The sequence below is a fragment of the Meriones unguiculatus genome, chromosome 5, assembly GCF_030254825.1.
Source record: "Meriones unguiculatus strain TT.TT164.6M chromosome 5, Bangor_MerUng_6.1, whole genome shotgun sequence".
NCBI lineage: Eukaryota > Metazoa > Chordata > Mammalia > Rodentia > Muridae > Meriones > Meriones unguiculatus.
In genome coordinates, this window is record NC_083353.1 from 13,006,712 (window position 1) to 13,024,518 (window position 17,807).

At 50.7% G+C, this 17,807-nt stretch overlaps 1 protein-coding gene across 2 annotated transcripts in view; it reads left to right on the forward strand.

Moving 5' to 3' along the window:
- Nucleotides 1–1,092: 1,092 nt before the first annotated feature.
- Tcf7l1 (transcription factor 7 like 1) overlaps nt 1,093–17,807 on the forward strand; it is a 154,329-nt gene continuing 137,614 nt past the window's right edge. Inside the window, exons 1-3 of one of the 2 annotated variants that reach the window (XM_060383521.1) lie at nt 1,093–1,439; nt 1,526–1,589; nt 1,800–1,927. In XM_060383521.1, coding sequence (XP_060239504.1) covers nt 1,197–1,439; nt 1,526–1,589; nt 1,800–1,927 — 435 coding nt within the window. In that variant the 5' untranslated portion in view covers nt 1,093–1,196. The remainder of the gene's footprint in view (nt 1,440–1,525; nt 1,590–1,799; nt 1,928–17,807) is intronic. The other variant, XM_060383522.1, reaches the window with a different exon arrangement.

Genomic DNA, 17,807 nt, shown 5'->3' on the forward strand with positions numbered 1-17,807 from the left:
AAATGCTTTCTTTCTTTTTTTTTATTTTTTTATTTTATTTTTTATTTTTTTTTTATCAGTTACATTTTATTAACTCTGTATCCGGAAATGCTTTCTTGACGCCGTTCGTTACCTATGAAGCTGGTTAGGTCATTTGCTTATTGTGCTCGTTGGCTATCCAGGCAGCTTCATAGTCAGCTCTGGAAGCTCTGGGTGAGAATTTCTCCTTGAAACGAATGCAATCAAAATCCCTTCTGATTGTAAGTGTTGGATTTCACACTCTTCTCCAGCTCTAGAGAAAGGGTTTCAGTAGTACCTTACCGAGGACCAAAAGCCGTTTGGGGGCCAGGAATGCGTCGGGACACCACAGGAAAAGGGACGGAAGGCCACTCAGCTTGTTTTGAAGTGTCACCAAATTCTTTCTGCATCCGGCTGGGTGGAAGGGCCGGTGGGAGCCTGCGCTCAGGAACCACGCAGTGCGCGCGGCTGTGCTCGGCGGATCTGCTAGTCCTCCGCTTTCCCGCAGGGGGCAGTGCCGCCCGCCGGTGCGGAGGAGAGGAGTGGGACTACCCCGCGCGGAGTTCTGGGGGCCGTTTGCCAAGAAAAGTTAGGGGATGAGGAGGCGCGAGGGCCAGGCTCTCGGGCTTTGCGGGAGAGTGCGAGAGGGACTTCCCGGGGCGGCCCCGGGGGTCGGCGGAGAGGCTAGGGGGGAAGCGTGAGGGGTAGGGCGGCCGCCCGCGGAGCGGAGGCGCGGTCCCCGGAAGGTGCCAGCGAGCAGGACGCGAGTGTGAGTGCGAGTGTGCGTGCGCGCGCTGCAGCGCTCCCGGTTCGGCGAGGCGCGGGTGTCAGCTTGCAGCCGGGGCTCCTCCCTCCGGCCCCCCTGCCCCGCCGGGCGGTCCCTCCCTCCTTCCCCATCGCCCCTCCCCGGCGGGCCAGGCGCTGGGACGCCCCGGCGGAGCAGGCGGCGGCGGCGGCGGCGGCGGCGGCTGGCTGCGGAGCTCGGGCTCCGCGCTGCGGGACCATCGGGAGCCGAGCGCCTCTCGCCCCGGCTGGGCGGCGCCGCGCCCGCTTCCCACGGAGCCACGCCCTGTCAAAACTTTGTCGCCGCGGCGGCCAGGCCAGCGGAGCCCGGCCAGCGAGCGGGAGGGAGGGGCGCCGGGCCGGGCCGGGCAGGGCGCGGGGCTCCGAGCGCGGCGGCCCCGGCCCGTGGCCCCACCATGCCCCAGCTCGGTGGTGGCCGCGGCGGCGGTGCCGGCGGGGGAGGCGGTGGCTCCGGTGCCGGGGCGACCGGCGGAGGCGACGACCTCGGGGCGAACGACGAGCTGATCCCCTTCCAGGACGAGGGGGGCGAGGAGCAGGAGCCGAGCAGCGACAGCGCTTCGGCGCAGAGGGACCTGGACGAGGTCAAGTCGTCCCTGGTCAACGAGTCGGAGAATCAGAGCAGCAGTTCGGACTCGGAGGTAAAGGGACCCCGGGGGTGGCTGGGCCCCGGGCCGCCGGGTCCCGCTCGCGCTCACCCGCCCTCGCCTTTGTGTCTCCTCCGCAGGCGGAGAGGCGCCCGCAGCCCGCCCGGGACGCTTTCCAGAAGCCGCGCGACTATTTCGCCGAAGGTACGTCCCTCTCCGGCAGTCGCCGCTCCCCGGCCGGCGGCGGCCGGCCCTCGGGGGCCCCGAGCCCGCGCGCGGAGCCCCTGCGCTCCCCCGGCGGCCGCGCTGGGGCTCGCTCGAGGGGCGCTCGGGCCCCGGCTTCCCGCCGGAGGTCCCGAGCGCCGCGCCGTCCGCGGGGCCCCTGACCTCCCTCCGCTCTGGTTTTGTCCGCAGTGAGAAGGCCCCAGGACGGCGCTTTCTTTAAGGGACCTGCCTACCCTGGGTACCCCTTCCTGATGATCCCGGACCTGAGCAGCCCGTACCTCTCCAACGGACCCCTGTCTCCCGGCGGGGCGCGCACCGTAAGTGTCAGCCCGGCCGCGCCGGGACCGGTGGGCGCGGGGCCGGCGAGATGCGCCCCCGGGCTCCGCCGTGCTGTGGGGGATGGGGCCTCCTGCGCCGAGCCTGGGCAGAACTTGTTTGCGGAGTTAAACTCCCCTGTGGCGGCCTAGTGTGGGATTGCACTGGCCAGTGACGGGCTGAAAGTAAAGTTCTGTTAACTTCTCGCCTTTGGGAGCTCGCGGCCTGCTGGGTCCTCCTCCCAGCCTCCCAAATCCCTTGCTTCTACCAAAGGAAAACTTGGATCTGTGTCTGCTTTCGGAGGCGGTCGGGGGGGGGGGGGGGTCTCTTTCCTTGCTGGAGTTCCGTCAGCTTTTCCCTTGGCCAGAGGGAAAGATGGTCAAGGGCTTGGAGGAGCCCGGGTTGAGCGGTGAGCCACTGACCGCCGGGCTCCCTGGACTGCTGGGAGCTGTACAAACTACTTTGTGTAGATTATTCACGACCCTCGTCCCCACCCCCAATCCTCACACCAGGGCCTCAATTTTTCTGCAGAAGTCTGGGTTTTAAACTCCTCCGAGATGGTTGGAGGGCGACCCGAGGCATTCTTACTTGGCTTTTTCCCCCCTTTGTTGCCGGCTTTTCTCATTTAAAGCGAGCGCTGCGACACTTTAAACCTGTTAATGGGAGCGCATTGTGTGCTGTGTGCCTGGCATTTAGAGCGGTGATTAAGCAAATTGACCCGGCCCCAGACAATGTGCAAATGAGGGCGGATTCCTTCACCCCTCTCCGGCTCCAAGCTCCCGCCCCTCTCCCCCGCGGAACGAGGGGTACAGTTCGGGGCTGGCAAGGCCTTCGAGCGGCTACTCCACACCCGGGCTTCCTGTGCTGGTGCTGGGTCGGTGGGTAGCTCTTGGGCGCACGCCTTCCTGCTGTGTGGCGCGGCGTACCCGCCTCCTGCAGAGCTTCCTAGAGTAGGCTGCTTCACTCTTGGTGCTGGGATCCAGGGCCCTTCTCAGGAGGGGACCCCTGACGGAACCAAGCTGAAGTAAAAGTTTATCTGAAGTATGCTTACAATCAAGGGCGATCAGGGAAGACGCGGGTGCTGAGTGGGCGTTGCTACTGTCATCTCAGGGTCCTTACTTGGTGGAGCAGGATGGCCTCCATAGTTCCTGTGCTGTGTATGTGTGTGTGTGTGTGTGTGTTCACTGGTTGGGGAGTGGGGGAGGTTCTGATGGATGAAGACGGACATACACACCTCTTGCTTCTGCTCTGGGATGGAGGAAGACCCCCATAGCTACCCATCAGGGCACTCCAAGAAGTCCTTTTGAAAAGTGTATATTGACCTAGGCCCTTGCTGTTTCTTCTTCGAGGTGAAGTATGTGCAAATGTCAGGGACCCCCCACCCCCCAGCACACTCCAGCTTTCCTTCTCCTGCTTTCAGGTACGGGGAGCTCCCATACCCCTTATCACACACCCATATCACAGTGTGTGTAAGTTGAGACACTTTAGTCCTATTTTTTTTTTTTTTTTTACCTGCTTTATCATTAGGAGCCACTAATGCCCATACGTCAGCTCTGAGCCAGGGCTTCGGAAGTTAAAGGTCATCAGAAACATCCCAACATGACTATTTCTCCTCTAGGTGGAGATTTCCTCCACGCACTCATCGCTTTTCAGTTTTACATTTATTTATTTTCTGTGTTTGTGTGTGTGTGTACTTGGGTACATCTGAGGTGCATTCCCGGGTACCTTTAGTGGTCAGCTGGATTTGGTGGTCAGAGGACAACCTTTGGTGGTCAGCTGGATTCTCTCCTGCTACGAGAGTTCCCACCATCCAGCTCAGGCCATCAGACGTGGCTGGCCAGGTCTTTACCCCCAGAGCCCTCTCGCTGGCTCTCCACACCCATCCCCTAGCCCGCTGGCCTGGGGAATTTGATTCCCATCTCACCCTCATGTCTGTATCTTATCTCCCTGATAAACTGGCCTAACAGAGTGAGTTCAGCTCCCTCGGTGTTTTGGTGTTCCTCACGTGCCTCCCTACTCAGTTGCAAAGTTCACTGATGTGCTATACTAGGAAAGGTTCCTTCTCGTTTGACTCTCCTGGAGCATCATGGCCAGTGAGCAAAGCAGGTTAGGATACAGTTAAACTCTTGTTTGGATTATATGGCTGAAATTATTATTATTTTCTTGATGGTCATATCAACATAATTAATATGATTTTCATGGGATGCAAAATTGGATCTCTGCTGTTTCCCAGTGAAGTAGGTAATTGAGGGATAATGCAGGAGCTGGGAGGTTGGAAGAAGATTCTTGGAATACATGATTCCATCTGTCTTGCTTCCTAGATCTTGTTTCTCCTCTAAACTGTGCAACTGTAAGCCTTGCTGTTTTAAGGCCTAGTATAGAAGTGGGGGGGTCCCATCTCCCCAATGTTCTAATTTTCTGGAAATAAGCAAACCAGAAGTCAAAGTGGAGACTGGCTGCGGTGTTCTTGAATTATCTCTGGCTCTCAGGCGTTGTGGACAGGAGGCCTAAGCCCTCATCCTCCGGCAACTTTGCTGCCTGGACAGCTGGAACTTGCCAGTCCTGTAGTCAGGCCGTCTTTCTCCAGGGGTCATCTCTGCTTTCCACTCTGGCTTGGTTGGGGTGCTGGGAGATGGTCTCTTCCTGAGACTCTTGAGGGGCTAAGGGGCAAGTTTTGAGACAGGGTCTCATCGTATGTCTAGCCTGGCCTTGCACTGGGCCCCTCCTATGTTAGCCTCTTGCGTGCTAGGTTTCCAGGTGTGTCACCACAGGTGGGTGTACTTCTGTTTCAAGCCCCTGGGGAACCTGATGCTGTGGAGGACGGAAGAACTGCCACATTCCGTACTGTTCCTAGTACTTGGAAACAGGTCCTAAGTCTCACCTAGAACTTGCCATACAGACCAGGTTGGCCCTAAACTGCGTTGATCCTCTTGATGACATCACAGGCTTATGCCACCACGCCTAACTATACCTTCATTCCAGAGGAGGCTTTGCGGGTTTATAAGACCACTTAGGTGATGTGGACTGCATTTTTCTAAGAAAATGTAAATTAAGCCAAGCATGGTGGCACATGTCACTGCAAGTCTGAGGACAGGCTGGGCTACCTAGGAGGAGTCTGTGCCCAAAACAAAAACTGATGAACACAAGAAAGTGGATGTCAAAAATATCGTAAAGGAGAGCCAAGTGGGCGGTACTGGATGTGGTTCTGCAAGACAGTTTCATACTGACGGAGCACTTTGTGACCACAGTGTGAGTGCTCAGAAAGGGCCATGTCTAGGGAGAGGGGCTGGGCTCCGCGCGTGCGTCTAGGAGTCACCGTCCTGAAGCCCACGTCGGTCACGTCCGTGTGTGCTGCCCTGTAAGTACTCTACAGCATGTTTCCCTAGAACTGCGGACGCCCTCCCGCTCCTCCCGCTCCTCCCGAAGCAGGAGGAGGATGTTTGGGGGAAATTTCTGTAACAACCAAGGAAAACCTTTTCTCTATTTTTTAAAAAACGATTCATACTTTGTTACACTTTATTACTTTTTGGGGGGGTGGAGGCACATACATGCACCATGTCAGGATTATGTGGGAGTCAACCCTCCAACCCTCTCCTACCAAGTGGGACCTGGGGGTCAAACCCAGGCCACTCGGCTTGGTGGCTGACACTTTTATCCGCTGAGCCATCTAGCCACCCTAAAATCCTTTTTTTTTTTTTTTTTTTTTGCAGATCAGTCAAAACATGCTGTTTTTGGTAAAATTCTTTTAAGTCATTTCATCTAAATATAACTTCTGTTCCATTTTTTGCTAAATATAACTCTTGAGTTTAATGAGGGCTTTTCGCATAGAGTGAGCTTTTGGGAGTGCCCTGCCTGTGTTACCGAAATCTTGGCACTTGGATCGCTGGGGTGACATTTGGTTTCAAACTCCGAGGCGGGACTTGAATCCTGTCAGTCTTTTCCTTAGGTAGGTGGATCTGGCAGGGAGTATGTGAGTTGCTCTGTTACAATTTTAGAAACCTGTGGCCTAACCTCATTCTCCATTGATCTCATTTCAAGGACTGCTCAAGGAGAAGGGGGTCTGATGCACACATGCACATGCACACGGGTGCACACACATGTAGTTTGACCCTAATAATAAATAACATAATCGCAGTGTTGTGTTTGTTTGTGTATGGCTGTTTTGCCTGAGTGTATGTCTGTGTACCGTGTATGTGCAGTGCCTTCAGATCTCCTAGAACGAGAGTTACAGAGGATTATGAGCCGCAGGTGGGCGCTGGGAACGAAACTTAGGTCCTCTGTAAGAGTAGCCAGGGCTCTTCACCACTGAACCACACACAGCCTACAAACTTGAAATGTCAACCAACGAAACTGTGGAACGAGAAAAAACCGGCCCCCTGGGAATCTTCGGTAATGAGAAGGCGGTACTCACAGTCTGACTGGGAGGAGACTCCCCAGTACTGCCCAGACTTCAGCATTCCCGCTGCACTGGGATCCTGAAGATTTGCATGCTGGGAATTAATCTGTAACGCCTTGACGTCTTCATCTGATGAGTGTTGAGTGCTTATCCTGAGCAGCGCGAAGGGCTGGGAGATAAGGTGCATTAGGCCAGATTGTTTGCCTGAAAGGTGCAAACTGGAGTTAGGAAAACAGTAACGTTGGCAGTTAGTTTACAAGGATTTAAGGAGGTGTGTGTTAAGAAGCAGTTAGATCTGGGGAGGCACTTTTTAGAATATGTTTGGGGAAATTCCTTTGAATTGGGATGTTTCAAGCAAGGCCAGTGGAGGAGGTAACTTTAAACTAGTCCTTGGAACTCTTTGTCGTTGTTGGGGGCGGGGCGGCCATGTCTTAGTATGTAGCTCTAGTTGGTCTACCACTCGCTCGGTAACCCAGACTGTCCTCAAACTCGAACCTATCCTGCTCCCGCCTTCTGAGTGCGGGGGTTACAGGCCTGAGCTATGACCAGCTTGTTTTAGTTCAAAGTAATTATTGTTAATTATTTAAAAAAAAAATGTAAATAGCCTGGATGCATTTATCTGTGCTCTTCACTCTGATCTAGAGGGCAGAAGCCAGAGAGAATAAAGACAGGGAGGGAGAAAAAGTCACAGCTGTAATAGGACGTATTCTGTTCTAATTGCCTAGAATGATACGGGGCCTGTTAAGCCCTGAATTCTAAGAATCTGTTCTTACCAGGCAGCGGACAACCCTCCCGTTTTTCCAAGGTCTAGGAAATGTGCTTGTTGGTAGAGAAGTCGCCTCGCACGCTTGAGGCCCTTTGAGCTCAAGCCACACAAAAAACAGTCACACGGAAATAGTCAGACTGGCATATGTCTTACCGCTGCTTAGGGAGGTGATGCGATAGAAGGCCGGGACCTGGAAGGGGCTACCTGTGGAGGACTCTCACCGGAAGCCAGGCAGAGGCCGAAGGGCTTGCGTGGCAGAGAGAAAAGTTGGGTGGGAGAGGGGGCTGCGCTACCCAGATGGGTCTGTCTGGTAGCTGCTGTCCCAGCTGACGCTGGTGTCTGGATGACCCGGGGAATTAATTCAGTGGGTGGAAAACTGGCCTTCTACCTTTGCCACCTTAGTGCAGGATGGAGGCTCCCCATGCAACAGCGGAGCTCACACAGGCCGTGAGAGGCCCTAGTTTGAAGGGGCTGTTTGGTGTCAGCGTAGAGACACAGTGTGTTCCCGGGGTTGTTGCGGGAGTAGAGGAAAGGATGTGGGAGGAGAGTGGAAGGTGGTCGCTGAAGGGGATCTCACTGGCAAAGGACTGCGGGTAACCTGGAAGGGAAAGAAATGCTGTATCTTTCATTCTTTATTTTTCCTTTCTTTCTTTTATTTTTTTTAAAGATTTATTTTTATGTGTACGGATGTTTTGCTTTCTTGTATGTAGGTGTACCATGCGCATGTCTGGTGTCCTGGAGGTTCTGAAGAGGGTGTTGGGTCCCTTAGGACTGGAGTTACGGTTGTCTCTAAGCCATCGTGTAGGTTCTGGACTCCAACCCAGGTCCTCTGGAAGAGCAGCCAGTGCTCTTAGGTCCGAGCCATCTCTCCAGCCCCACAACTCACTTTCGACCTTGGGTTACCTGAAAGATGGTGGAAGTATAGGCGTTAGTCAAGCCACTGAAGAGACCTGGCTGAGGAGGAAGAGGGAAGGGCAGAGCTACAATCTGCAGGTGCCGGAGAAAGACTGTCCAGGGCTCTGGGACAGAGCCTGCGTGCCGTGTAGGCTGACAGGACTTAGGATGAGTGGAGGAGAAGAGGACATGGGAGCTTTGGAGGGAGGTAAGCTCGCATGGGCGGAAGATGGGCTTTGTAGGCACCCTCCCAGTGTCCAGGCCAGTTCAGACTGAAGGTGTAGGAAGATGCAGAGGTGGCCCTGATAGCCATTAGGTTGAGTCTCGCACTGCATGGCTGGTTGGACTTTAAAAAAACGCGCAGGTGCCCACAGAGGTCACGTGTCAGCCCTCGCCCAGCTGGAGTTGCAGGAGGTCGGGAGCAAGCCAGCATGGGGCCTGGGAATAAAACGTGTCTTCTGCAAAAGCAGCAAGTGCTCTTAACTTGGAGCTACCCCAGCCCCTGCCTGGCCTTTTTATACTCAGTAAAACTAAGGGAGTGTTCTTTGCAGGCAGGGTCCTGGCATTCAGTTGACTTTTTCTTTTAAAAATGTATTTTTATTATTATTGTTCCATAAAATGCTGCAAATCAATCTGGAATTTTTTTTTCTAAAGTAAAATGAAAACCTCTGCTATCACACTTAAATTTTTTCAAAAAAAAATTATTGTGTGTGTGTGTGTGTGTGTGACGTAATGGGGAGTAGAAAGTGCTCCAGTGTGTAAATGGAAGACAACTTTGTATAGTTGGTTTTCTTCCACCTTTCCATGGGCCCCTGGGCTTGACCTCAGGTTGTCAGCCTTCAGAGCGAGCACTGTTGCTTTCTATGCCACTCTGCCGACCCCCACAGCTGGCCTTCTGACCTCTTGATGCTGCCTCCTGGATGCTGGGATTACAAATGCTGGGATGAACCCAGGGCCCCAGGCATGCTGTGCACACACTTAAGCTAGATCAGATTTAGGAATAAATGCAGAATGCTCATTTTTCAAAACCTTGCATGTGGCAATGAGGGGAGCATGGAGGGAGGGAAAGGCACTCAGCTTTTCTCTGGGCTGGTGTCTACCCAGTGACATCTTCCTGGCACTGGCTTCTTCCGATGCATCAAGAGGCATGAAGATATGCTTTGCTCCTTTTCTTGAAAACCTTAAGGTTATAAAGCAAATTTCAAAATCCTGAATCTTTTCGTTATGTTTATAATCTAAAGTTTTGCTTTTGTTTTTATTTTGACAGGGCTGTGTAGCCCTTGTTGACCTAGTCCAGGCTACTCCTAGTCTTGAGAGCAGGCTGGCCTTGCTTGGACTCAAGAAGATCAGTCTGCCTTTGCCTCCTGAGTATTGGAATTAAAGGCAAACACCATCATGCCTTGCTTTAGACTCTGCTTTTATTTTTTATTTTATGTATATGAGTGCATGCATGTCTGTTCGCCATGTGTGTGCAGTGCCAGCAGAGGCCAGAAGAGGGCATCAGGTCTCCTGGGACTGGAGTTACAGATGATTGTGGTGTGTGGGTGTGGGTCAAAATCCTGCCTTCAAAGCAAACAAACAAACAGAAATATCAAAAGCCGTTTTTCCTGACACTTCATTGCTGGCATGTGTGTAGCAAAGGGCTGTTCTTGAAAGACTGTAAACGGTCTCACCCTATTTGGAAAGCGTTTGGCAGTGGCAACTAAAATCTCAGTGTTTCTCATGGTTTCTGACCAGCTAGGAAGTAGGCTCTTGTTAATCCCATTCTGCTGCTGTGCAAACAGACTTGTAGAGGTCAAGTGTGGCATACAGGCCCCTCTGTTGGCCGTTGCGAGCACTAGGATTTGAACATGGTTGGGTCTGAAGTCTGGAGCTTTTTTTCTTTCTCCCCATGATACACACGAGAGAAGGGTGCTGGCTTGCTTCTCAGGGCAGAAATTCTGAGGTGACTATCAGCTTGGGCGGAGGCCGGTAGGCTCTCCTCAGCCTTACAAACAGTCACTGGAAACGTCGCATCCTTCGCCTAGTCAGCAGTGAGTACGTGTGTGGCTGGAAGCTGTCCGGCCAGGACTTTGCGCCAGGGGTCAGTAACCTTTAACCTGTTGCCCAGGGACTTCACCACCTGTGGAAATAGCCATTATCTACTGACATCTGGAACCTGGAGACTACTTTCTCCTTGTTGAAATCGGTGAGGCTCGGAAGTGCGCACAGGTGTGTCTTTGGCATGGAAGAGCCCGGGAGGAGGAAGTCTGCCTGCTCTCCTTGCAGTTTGGATTACAGCATGGTTGGCTTAACAGAGCGGGTCCTGAGAAACCAAGCATAGAAATAGTGTTTCCTTATGGAGCCTTTTTATAAAAGGCTTGGTTAAGTCGCCTGCTTTCCTATGCACTGCCCAAATAAACCACCAGTCCTGCGTGTCTGTGACAGACTATTTACAGTGCCATTAATGCTTAAAGAAACAAATACCGAATATTTACATGGTGATTGTTTTAGGAATCTCAGAAGAGGTATGGATATCTTTTTATGTTTGTGTGTTGTGGTTTGACATTAGAAATCACAAAGTTCTATATTTTTTGATATAGTTTAATATATCTTAACATAGTTTAGTTTGTTACTCTATGTGTGTGCGTCTGAGTGGATGTATTATACCGTGTATGTGCAGGTGCCGGAGGAGGCCGGGAGGAAAGTGTTGGATTTCCTACAGCTGGCGTTACAGGCAGCTGGGGATTGGATGTAGACAGTGGATGTGGAACTTGGGTCTCCTGGAAGAGCAGGAACTGTTAACCACTGAGTCTCTTCAGCCCCCAAAGTGCAGCATTTCTGCCTCTACTTTTCAAACCGCTTGGCCACTGGCCTCCTCTTAAAAGCCACACCAGGGAAAGATTTTGAAAGCTCTGAGTTACCGTGAGAGAAGCTGGGGTTCTCGTGAGGCTGCTGCAAGGTACCAAGCCTTTTTGTTTCTTTGTTTGTTTGCTTCCAAACAGTCTCTCTGTTCTAGATTTTGATCTGTAGAGCAGGCTGACCTCAAACTGATAGAGCTCTGCCTGCCTCTGCCCTCCCCCAACTCTGGGATTAAAGACATGTGCCACCATGCCCAGAATCTTAGTGAGGTTAAGTATCTTGGATCCCTTAAGGAGAATGGGGTCAAGACTTGTAGACATAACTACAGGAAATGTGTAGAAAGCCAGGAAGCAGAGGCAGGCAAATCTCTGTGATTGCAAGGCCACCCAGGACTACATAGAGAGTCCTTGTTTCTCAGACAGAAAGAGAGAGAGGGGGGAGGAGGGAGGGAGAGGAGGGAGAAAACACAAGAAGTAGGCGTGAGCGTCATGCAAATCAGATCACTTTACAAGTCCAGATTTGTTAGCCATAGTGAGTAAGCTCAGGTGATTATTGACCTGACTAAAGCAAACAGAAGTGAATGAATGATAGACACAGACTGGGATCAGATGTGGTCACTGGAATGTGACCCTCTGCCACAGAGAGCCATACCCCAGAGACAGTGCACCACAAAATACTTCTGTATTTAAACACAGCACCCGTACATGCTAAGTGATTTATTTGTTATATTTGGCAACACAAACATTTAAACATCAGTGTTAAAAACAACTAAAAGTAGCCCTGTAGACGCCTGCCTTCAGTGTTCCTGGAATCCATTAGAACTGTTCCCACAGTGAGCTCCTGTGGATCTGATAGCATAATCTCCCCAATATCCTCCAGGAAGCTGTTCTGTGAAGCCCTGGAGCCCAAAATGTGGTAGAACCTTTGGGGTGGGGAGGAACCTGGTTTCCTGAAGGCTGCAGTTTCCCCAAGGAAAAAAGTCAACCAAATAAACAGGTAAACAAACAAACAAACAAACGTGAAGATGCCGTTTGGAGCAAAAGTTGAAGAAATGGTACATACAAGCAAAACAACTAGCAACTTGTGCATCCTTTCTCTGCAGTGCTATTTCTATCCCTTTTCCTTAGGCACCATTGGTTGATTGACTGTTTGAGACAGGGTCTTGCTCTATAGGTCCTGCTAGCCTGGAACACACTATATAGAACAGGCTGGCCTCGAACTCACAGAGATCAACCTGCCTCTTCCTCCCAAGTGCTGGGAATAAAGGAGTTGGCCCACGTGATCCGTGCTCACTCAGGTACTTTCAGTGCCTGGGGTGGTTAGAGTCTTCAAGCAGCTTTATTTACAGCCCCAGAGATGGTGTTAATTGCTGCCTTAATCTTTCTTTATTCTGTGCTCTGTGCTCCATTTAATCTGCCTACATCTGTTGACCTAGCCTATGGCCTAGTCTTCCTCTGGACCAGCCTACTTTCTTGTATCTGTGAGCATTCTTGTGTTACGTAGATTGAATGTGGTCCCAATTTCTGATTATCTTGAACTGTTTTAAGCAGGCTAATGTAGAGGAGAGCCATGGTGGGATTGTGCCAGGTCTGTGAAATGAAAACACTTGCACTTGTATTCATGTTTTCCAGCCTCAGTGTTTGTGTTATGATATGCTTGTCAGGGAAAGACCGTCCTGTCACAGCTCTGCCGTGGGAGAGGTTCATCCTCACAGAGGGGTTTCCAGATAACACCGGAGAGCTGGTGTGCAGAGCTGGCGTGCGGGGAGGGTTGAGATGGACTCTAGCCTTGACTCCCATTCAGCCTCTCCACCAACTGGCTCTGTGCTTGCCTGCAAAATAGATGACCTGAGTAGGATCAACAAAACAAGCCGCAACATGCACCTGAAATCCCAGCACTCCTACGGGGTCAGGGGTGGGGTGGGGGGGTGGAGCTTGAGTCGGGAAAATGCCCCAGAAGCCTGAGGTCCAGTTAGCTTGGAGGGTGCAGGGTCACAGTAAGAGAGGCCCTGATTCACCAGGTGGAAGGAGAGGACCAATTCCTGGAAGCTGCCTCAGATCTCCACACGTGTATGCACCCACAGCCCTCCACACACACAGAGGGGAGAGACAGAGACTTACAAACAAAACACGCACTTAAACCAGGGTGGAGTAGGGGCTGGAGAGATGGCTCAGTGCTTAAGAGCCCTGGCTGCTCTTCCAGAATATCCCGGTTCAGTTCCCAGCACCCACATGCCGTCTCACACCTGCCGGTAACTCCACTTCCAGGTAATCTAAGGCCCTCACGTAGACATACATCCAGGCAAAATACCAATGCACAACAAACAACCAATAAAAAAATAGGAACACAGAAAATGTAGCTCAGCAGGACAGTGTCTGGTTAGCATGCTCAAGGCCCTGGGTTCAATCTCAGCTCCATCGAAAAACACATTGTAGCACCCGCCTTTATTCCCAGCACTCAGAAAGCAAAGGCAGATGGGTCTCTGTGACTTCTGGGCCAACCTAGTCTACGTAGTGAGTTCCAAGACAGCCACGGCTACAAGGAGAAACCCTGTCTGGCAAAAACAAGCAAACAAACCAAAACCAAAACAGAAACAAACAAACAAAAAAAATTGTAATAGCTACTGTTGACTAGGGCGTTTTAAAAGAGAAAGACACTTTCCTGGGCTAAGAAGGGTTCCGTGTCAGACCACGGGAGGTTACTATGGGTGTTTGTTCTCTGCCACTCTAGAGCAACTCTCGGGTCTACTTGCTTTGGTGCATTCTTTTCTTTCTGGTGTGGAATTCAGTCCACCACTGGGTTAGAATCCTGTCTGCCAGGGGGCTGGACCTGGTGTGCGTCCACCTGAGGGAGACTGAGGCAGGAAGGTTAAGAGCCCACCTTGTCTCAAACCATCCCACTCCGAAGCATGTCTGCCAAGTTTCCCCAAGAAATTTACTACATTTCTCTGTTTTTGCTGTTTGTTTGTTTGTTTGTTTGTTTGTTTCCCGCCCAAATGAATGAGCATCTTATGGAAACTGAGTCCTGGGCTCTGCACCAACCTTTCCCCACTGGTTTTAGCAGCCCCTGTGACCGGCAGAGGGATGATTCCCGTGGTGATTGTCAAGCAAAGGGTCCAGTTTCTATACCTCGACGCGGTGGCAGGAGCAATGATTTGTCAGGCCACTGGTGTATTTGTGAATCCTAATCAAGACGGAGGGGCAAGGCATTTGGCAGTCTGTCGGGGGCGGGGGGGGGGGGAAGCAGGGCAGTAGTGAAGGGCTTGCCTGGCATACACACAGGCCTGATTTTGATCACCAGCATTGCCAAATAATAATAATAATAATAATGATAATAATAAAAACTAAGCCAAGCCCAGCCTCTCTGTAGTCTCTGTTATGTCTGGGTCAGAGTGGGTTTATCACGGAATGACATAACAGTGATTTGGGAGGTGTTTTTTTTCCTAGTGAGATAGTCGATGTTCTATTCTGCATTCAACATGGAATGTAAATAACTTACTAGCTAGAATCTCGCTTTTTTTTTTTTTCCTCTCAACTCACTTCTGCAGAACTTGTCACAGTCTGTTATTTATCTTGTTATTTTTGGGAGGAGCAGGGTCTTGCTTTTGTAGCCCGTTTGAGCCTAGAACACAATCCTTGAGCGCCACTCGGGGACTGGCTGCTGCTACGCGTTTGTGCTTCGCCACCCAGCTCCAGATTCACCTTGTTTGTTTGTTTATGAGGGCAACTTCTGCTACATGGGTCTAGCTGGCCTAGAACCCACAATCCTGCTTTAGCCTGCCAAGCATTGGAATTACAGTCAGGCTGTAAGCTTAGGTTCTTTAAACATTTTAAATTGTGTTCATTTATTTTATGTGTGACTACAGCATGAGCATGACGGTCAGGGGACAACTTGGGGAGTTTACTTTTTCCGCTACCTGGGTCCCAGGGATTGGACTGAGGCCAGGGAGCTCGGCGCTGCTGTCCTGAGCCATCTCACCAGCTAAGAGTTTTTTCTTTTCTTTTCCAAGACGAGGTTTCTCTGTATAGCTGTCCTGGACTCACTCTGTAGACCAGGCTGGCCTAGATCTACCTGCCTGCGCTCCTCACCCGAGCACTCTGCTATGACCTCCATCTACTAGCAAGCACTTTATCCTGCAGCTCCTTCTGCCCATATGGCTTATTCAGGTGAAGCATTTGGTTTGTTTGCTTTGAGTCCGTGCCTCACTATGCAGCTCTGGCCGGAACAGGCTCTGTAGACCAGCATGGCCACCAACTCACAGAGATCCTCCTGCTTCTGTGGCGTGAGTGCTAGCATCAAAGGCGTGCGGCACCGGACCTAGCAGGTCCAACAGGTTCTTCCCTGCACCTTTCAGCAGCACCTTTCCAAGACTGCTTCCCAAGGAGAGGCTCGAGCTGCTGACCCTCTCTGGAGTCAGCACACCTGCCTTCCTGACTCTGTTAGCCAGCCAAATGTCCTGTAGCATTCCTTTCCTTCTTCAGTCATTAGCTGCTCTTTTTAAAATGAAAGCACCTGTCATCACCTATTTAGTTGTAAATAGTAAATCAACATCTACAAATTAAACCCAACCTGACACTTTTATAATACAGTTTTATTAGAACACAGCTCTGCTTATTCATTTGCACACTTAGGGCATCTTTGCATGGTAAGGAACCCAGTCTCCTAGCTGAGATGGAGGCCCTATTGGACTACACAGTTAGCAGAGCTACTGGCTAGCTCTTTACAGAGTTAACAGACCCTTGCTGTGACCCAATCATGATTTCAATGCCTGGCTCTTACTGTTCCTAGGTAGTTTCTCTTGTCCTGTGAAGTTTAATAATTTACAGTGAACTTGTGGATTTAAATGCACTCACTAGCCTCCATTCTGTTTGTAAATGCTCCCCTTACTGATACTCAGATTGTCTCATTTTATCCAGTTGGTTCTTTTTCTAATTGGTGGCCGAGTCCTTTGGACAAGTTGAGGCATGGCAGGACGTTCCAGGTCTGCCCTATCTCTTCCTGCCCCAGACCTGAAGAGTCACTTCTAGAAGGAGTTGGCCCCTTTTGATGGGGACAGGTATCCAGAAGCCCCATGGGAACACCAAAGTGCCCACAGAAAGTACATGAGGGCACCAACAACGCCGTGGAGTTTAGAAGTGAGATAAATATGCTCATTGTATTTTAAAAAACACCTATTCAGAACTTCCTTGCTCTAGAAGGGTCTCACTGCACCCTCGTCTGGCCTGCAACGTGCTGTGTATTTCAAGCTGGCCTCAAGCTCAGAACGAGCCTGCCTCTGCCTCCCAGGAATGCTTGGATTAAGTTGCAGCCCCACATGGGCTTCAGTATGCTCTCAACGCTCAGTCATTTTCTCTACTTCCTTAATAATTGTAGTTGTACATGGGAATTATTCTGTGCCTGATCCATATTTATCTGTACACACACACACACACACACACACATACACACACACACATATAATTCCTGTTTTTCATTTTCATGTGCATGTGTAGTGAGCATGAGTGTATATATGTTTGCATGTTTGTGGGCACATGTATGTGTGAGTGTGCATTTGTGTACACATACACATACATATATGAGCCTGAAGTTGGTGTCAGGAACCATCCCCTATGTGTCTTCCACAGTATTCTTCAAGGCAAGGTCTCTCAAACCCAAATCCCGCCAATATGGAAGACCTCTTGTCTCTGCTTTTTGTTTTTCAAGACAAGATTTCTCTGTGTAGCCCTGGGACTCTCTCTGTAGACCAGGCTGGCCTCAAGCCCATTTTCTCTCCACTTTTAAAGGCTGGGTTATAGGTGGGCTGCCTCATTTGCATGGGTTCTAGAGTTCAACTATGGTCTTTGCACTTGTAGGCCAGTGCTTTAATCACTGGGCCATCTCTGTAGCCCTCACTTTAAGTTGTCAGATTTGCTCTCATGTAGCCCAGGCTGGCCTCTAGCTTGCTGTGTAGCTGAGGATGACTGAAACTTCTGATCCTCCTGCCTCACCTCCTGAATGCCTGGGTTGTAGGCCTGCACCTCAATGCCCAGTTTATGCGGTACTGGGGATCAAACCCAGGGCTGTGTGCCAGTCAGGTGCTTTGCCACACAGTGAGATCTTTACCTCCTTGCGTTTGTGTTTGGGTAGCCAGTTTTCTTGAATCCATATTCCAAAAGACCCTGGCTCTTAAATTTCGATTTAATCAGCCTGACTCTGAGACACTGCCTCGAATATGAAGTCTTGCTTCTGTCTACATGTGTATGAATACCCAATATTGTCTATTTATACTTCTTTCTATGCACAGTACATAATAAAATAAATACAAAGACCTGCCTCCTTGGAAATTTTTAGGTTAACAAGAGCAATCATTGTGTGCTTCTGTTGTCTTCCACTGTGTAGTTTTGATAAGTCCATCATTGGTGGATGATCATCGCATTTTGCTTATTATGGTAGGTTTTTTCCTCCCAATTCCTCTCAGAGTTGAGGCTGCACAGCCTTCTAAAAATAAATACAGCAGAAGTCTGAGCTGCAGATGGAACTTTGAACTTGGTTCCCTGGTCCATGTCTGTAGACTTCTCTTCCTCTGTAATGATGAGGGTGTGTGAGGGTTGGAGAGACCATATGTTTTGATAGGGCTATGCCAAGGAAAATACTTTAGAATTACATTAGCGACTCGAGGTATTTTGGCCGCTCCGAGAGGAGACATGATAGTTTTCCAGTTATGAACAAGGGCTTTTGTTTCATACTGAAGTTTCTTGCGGGCTTTGAGAATAGGCTTCTATCAATGCTGCCCAGCGGTCTTTGGGATGCTAATAGGTAGACCGTGCCGTGTTTCATCAGGGGAGACTTCTCAGGCCTTTGACACACCACTGTGGATTTCTTTGAGGGAGTGGGTCCTGCAGGATTTCTCTGCCCATTTGGCTAAGGCTTTCCTTGTGGTTGAAACCTTACCCTTCTCCATGCCTTCTGCTCCTCCGCCAAAGCCTCACCTATGGCTCCCTGCTGC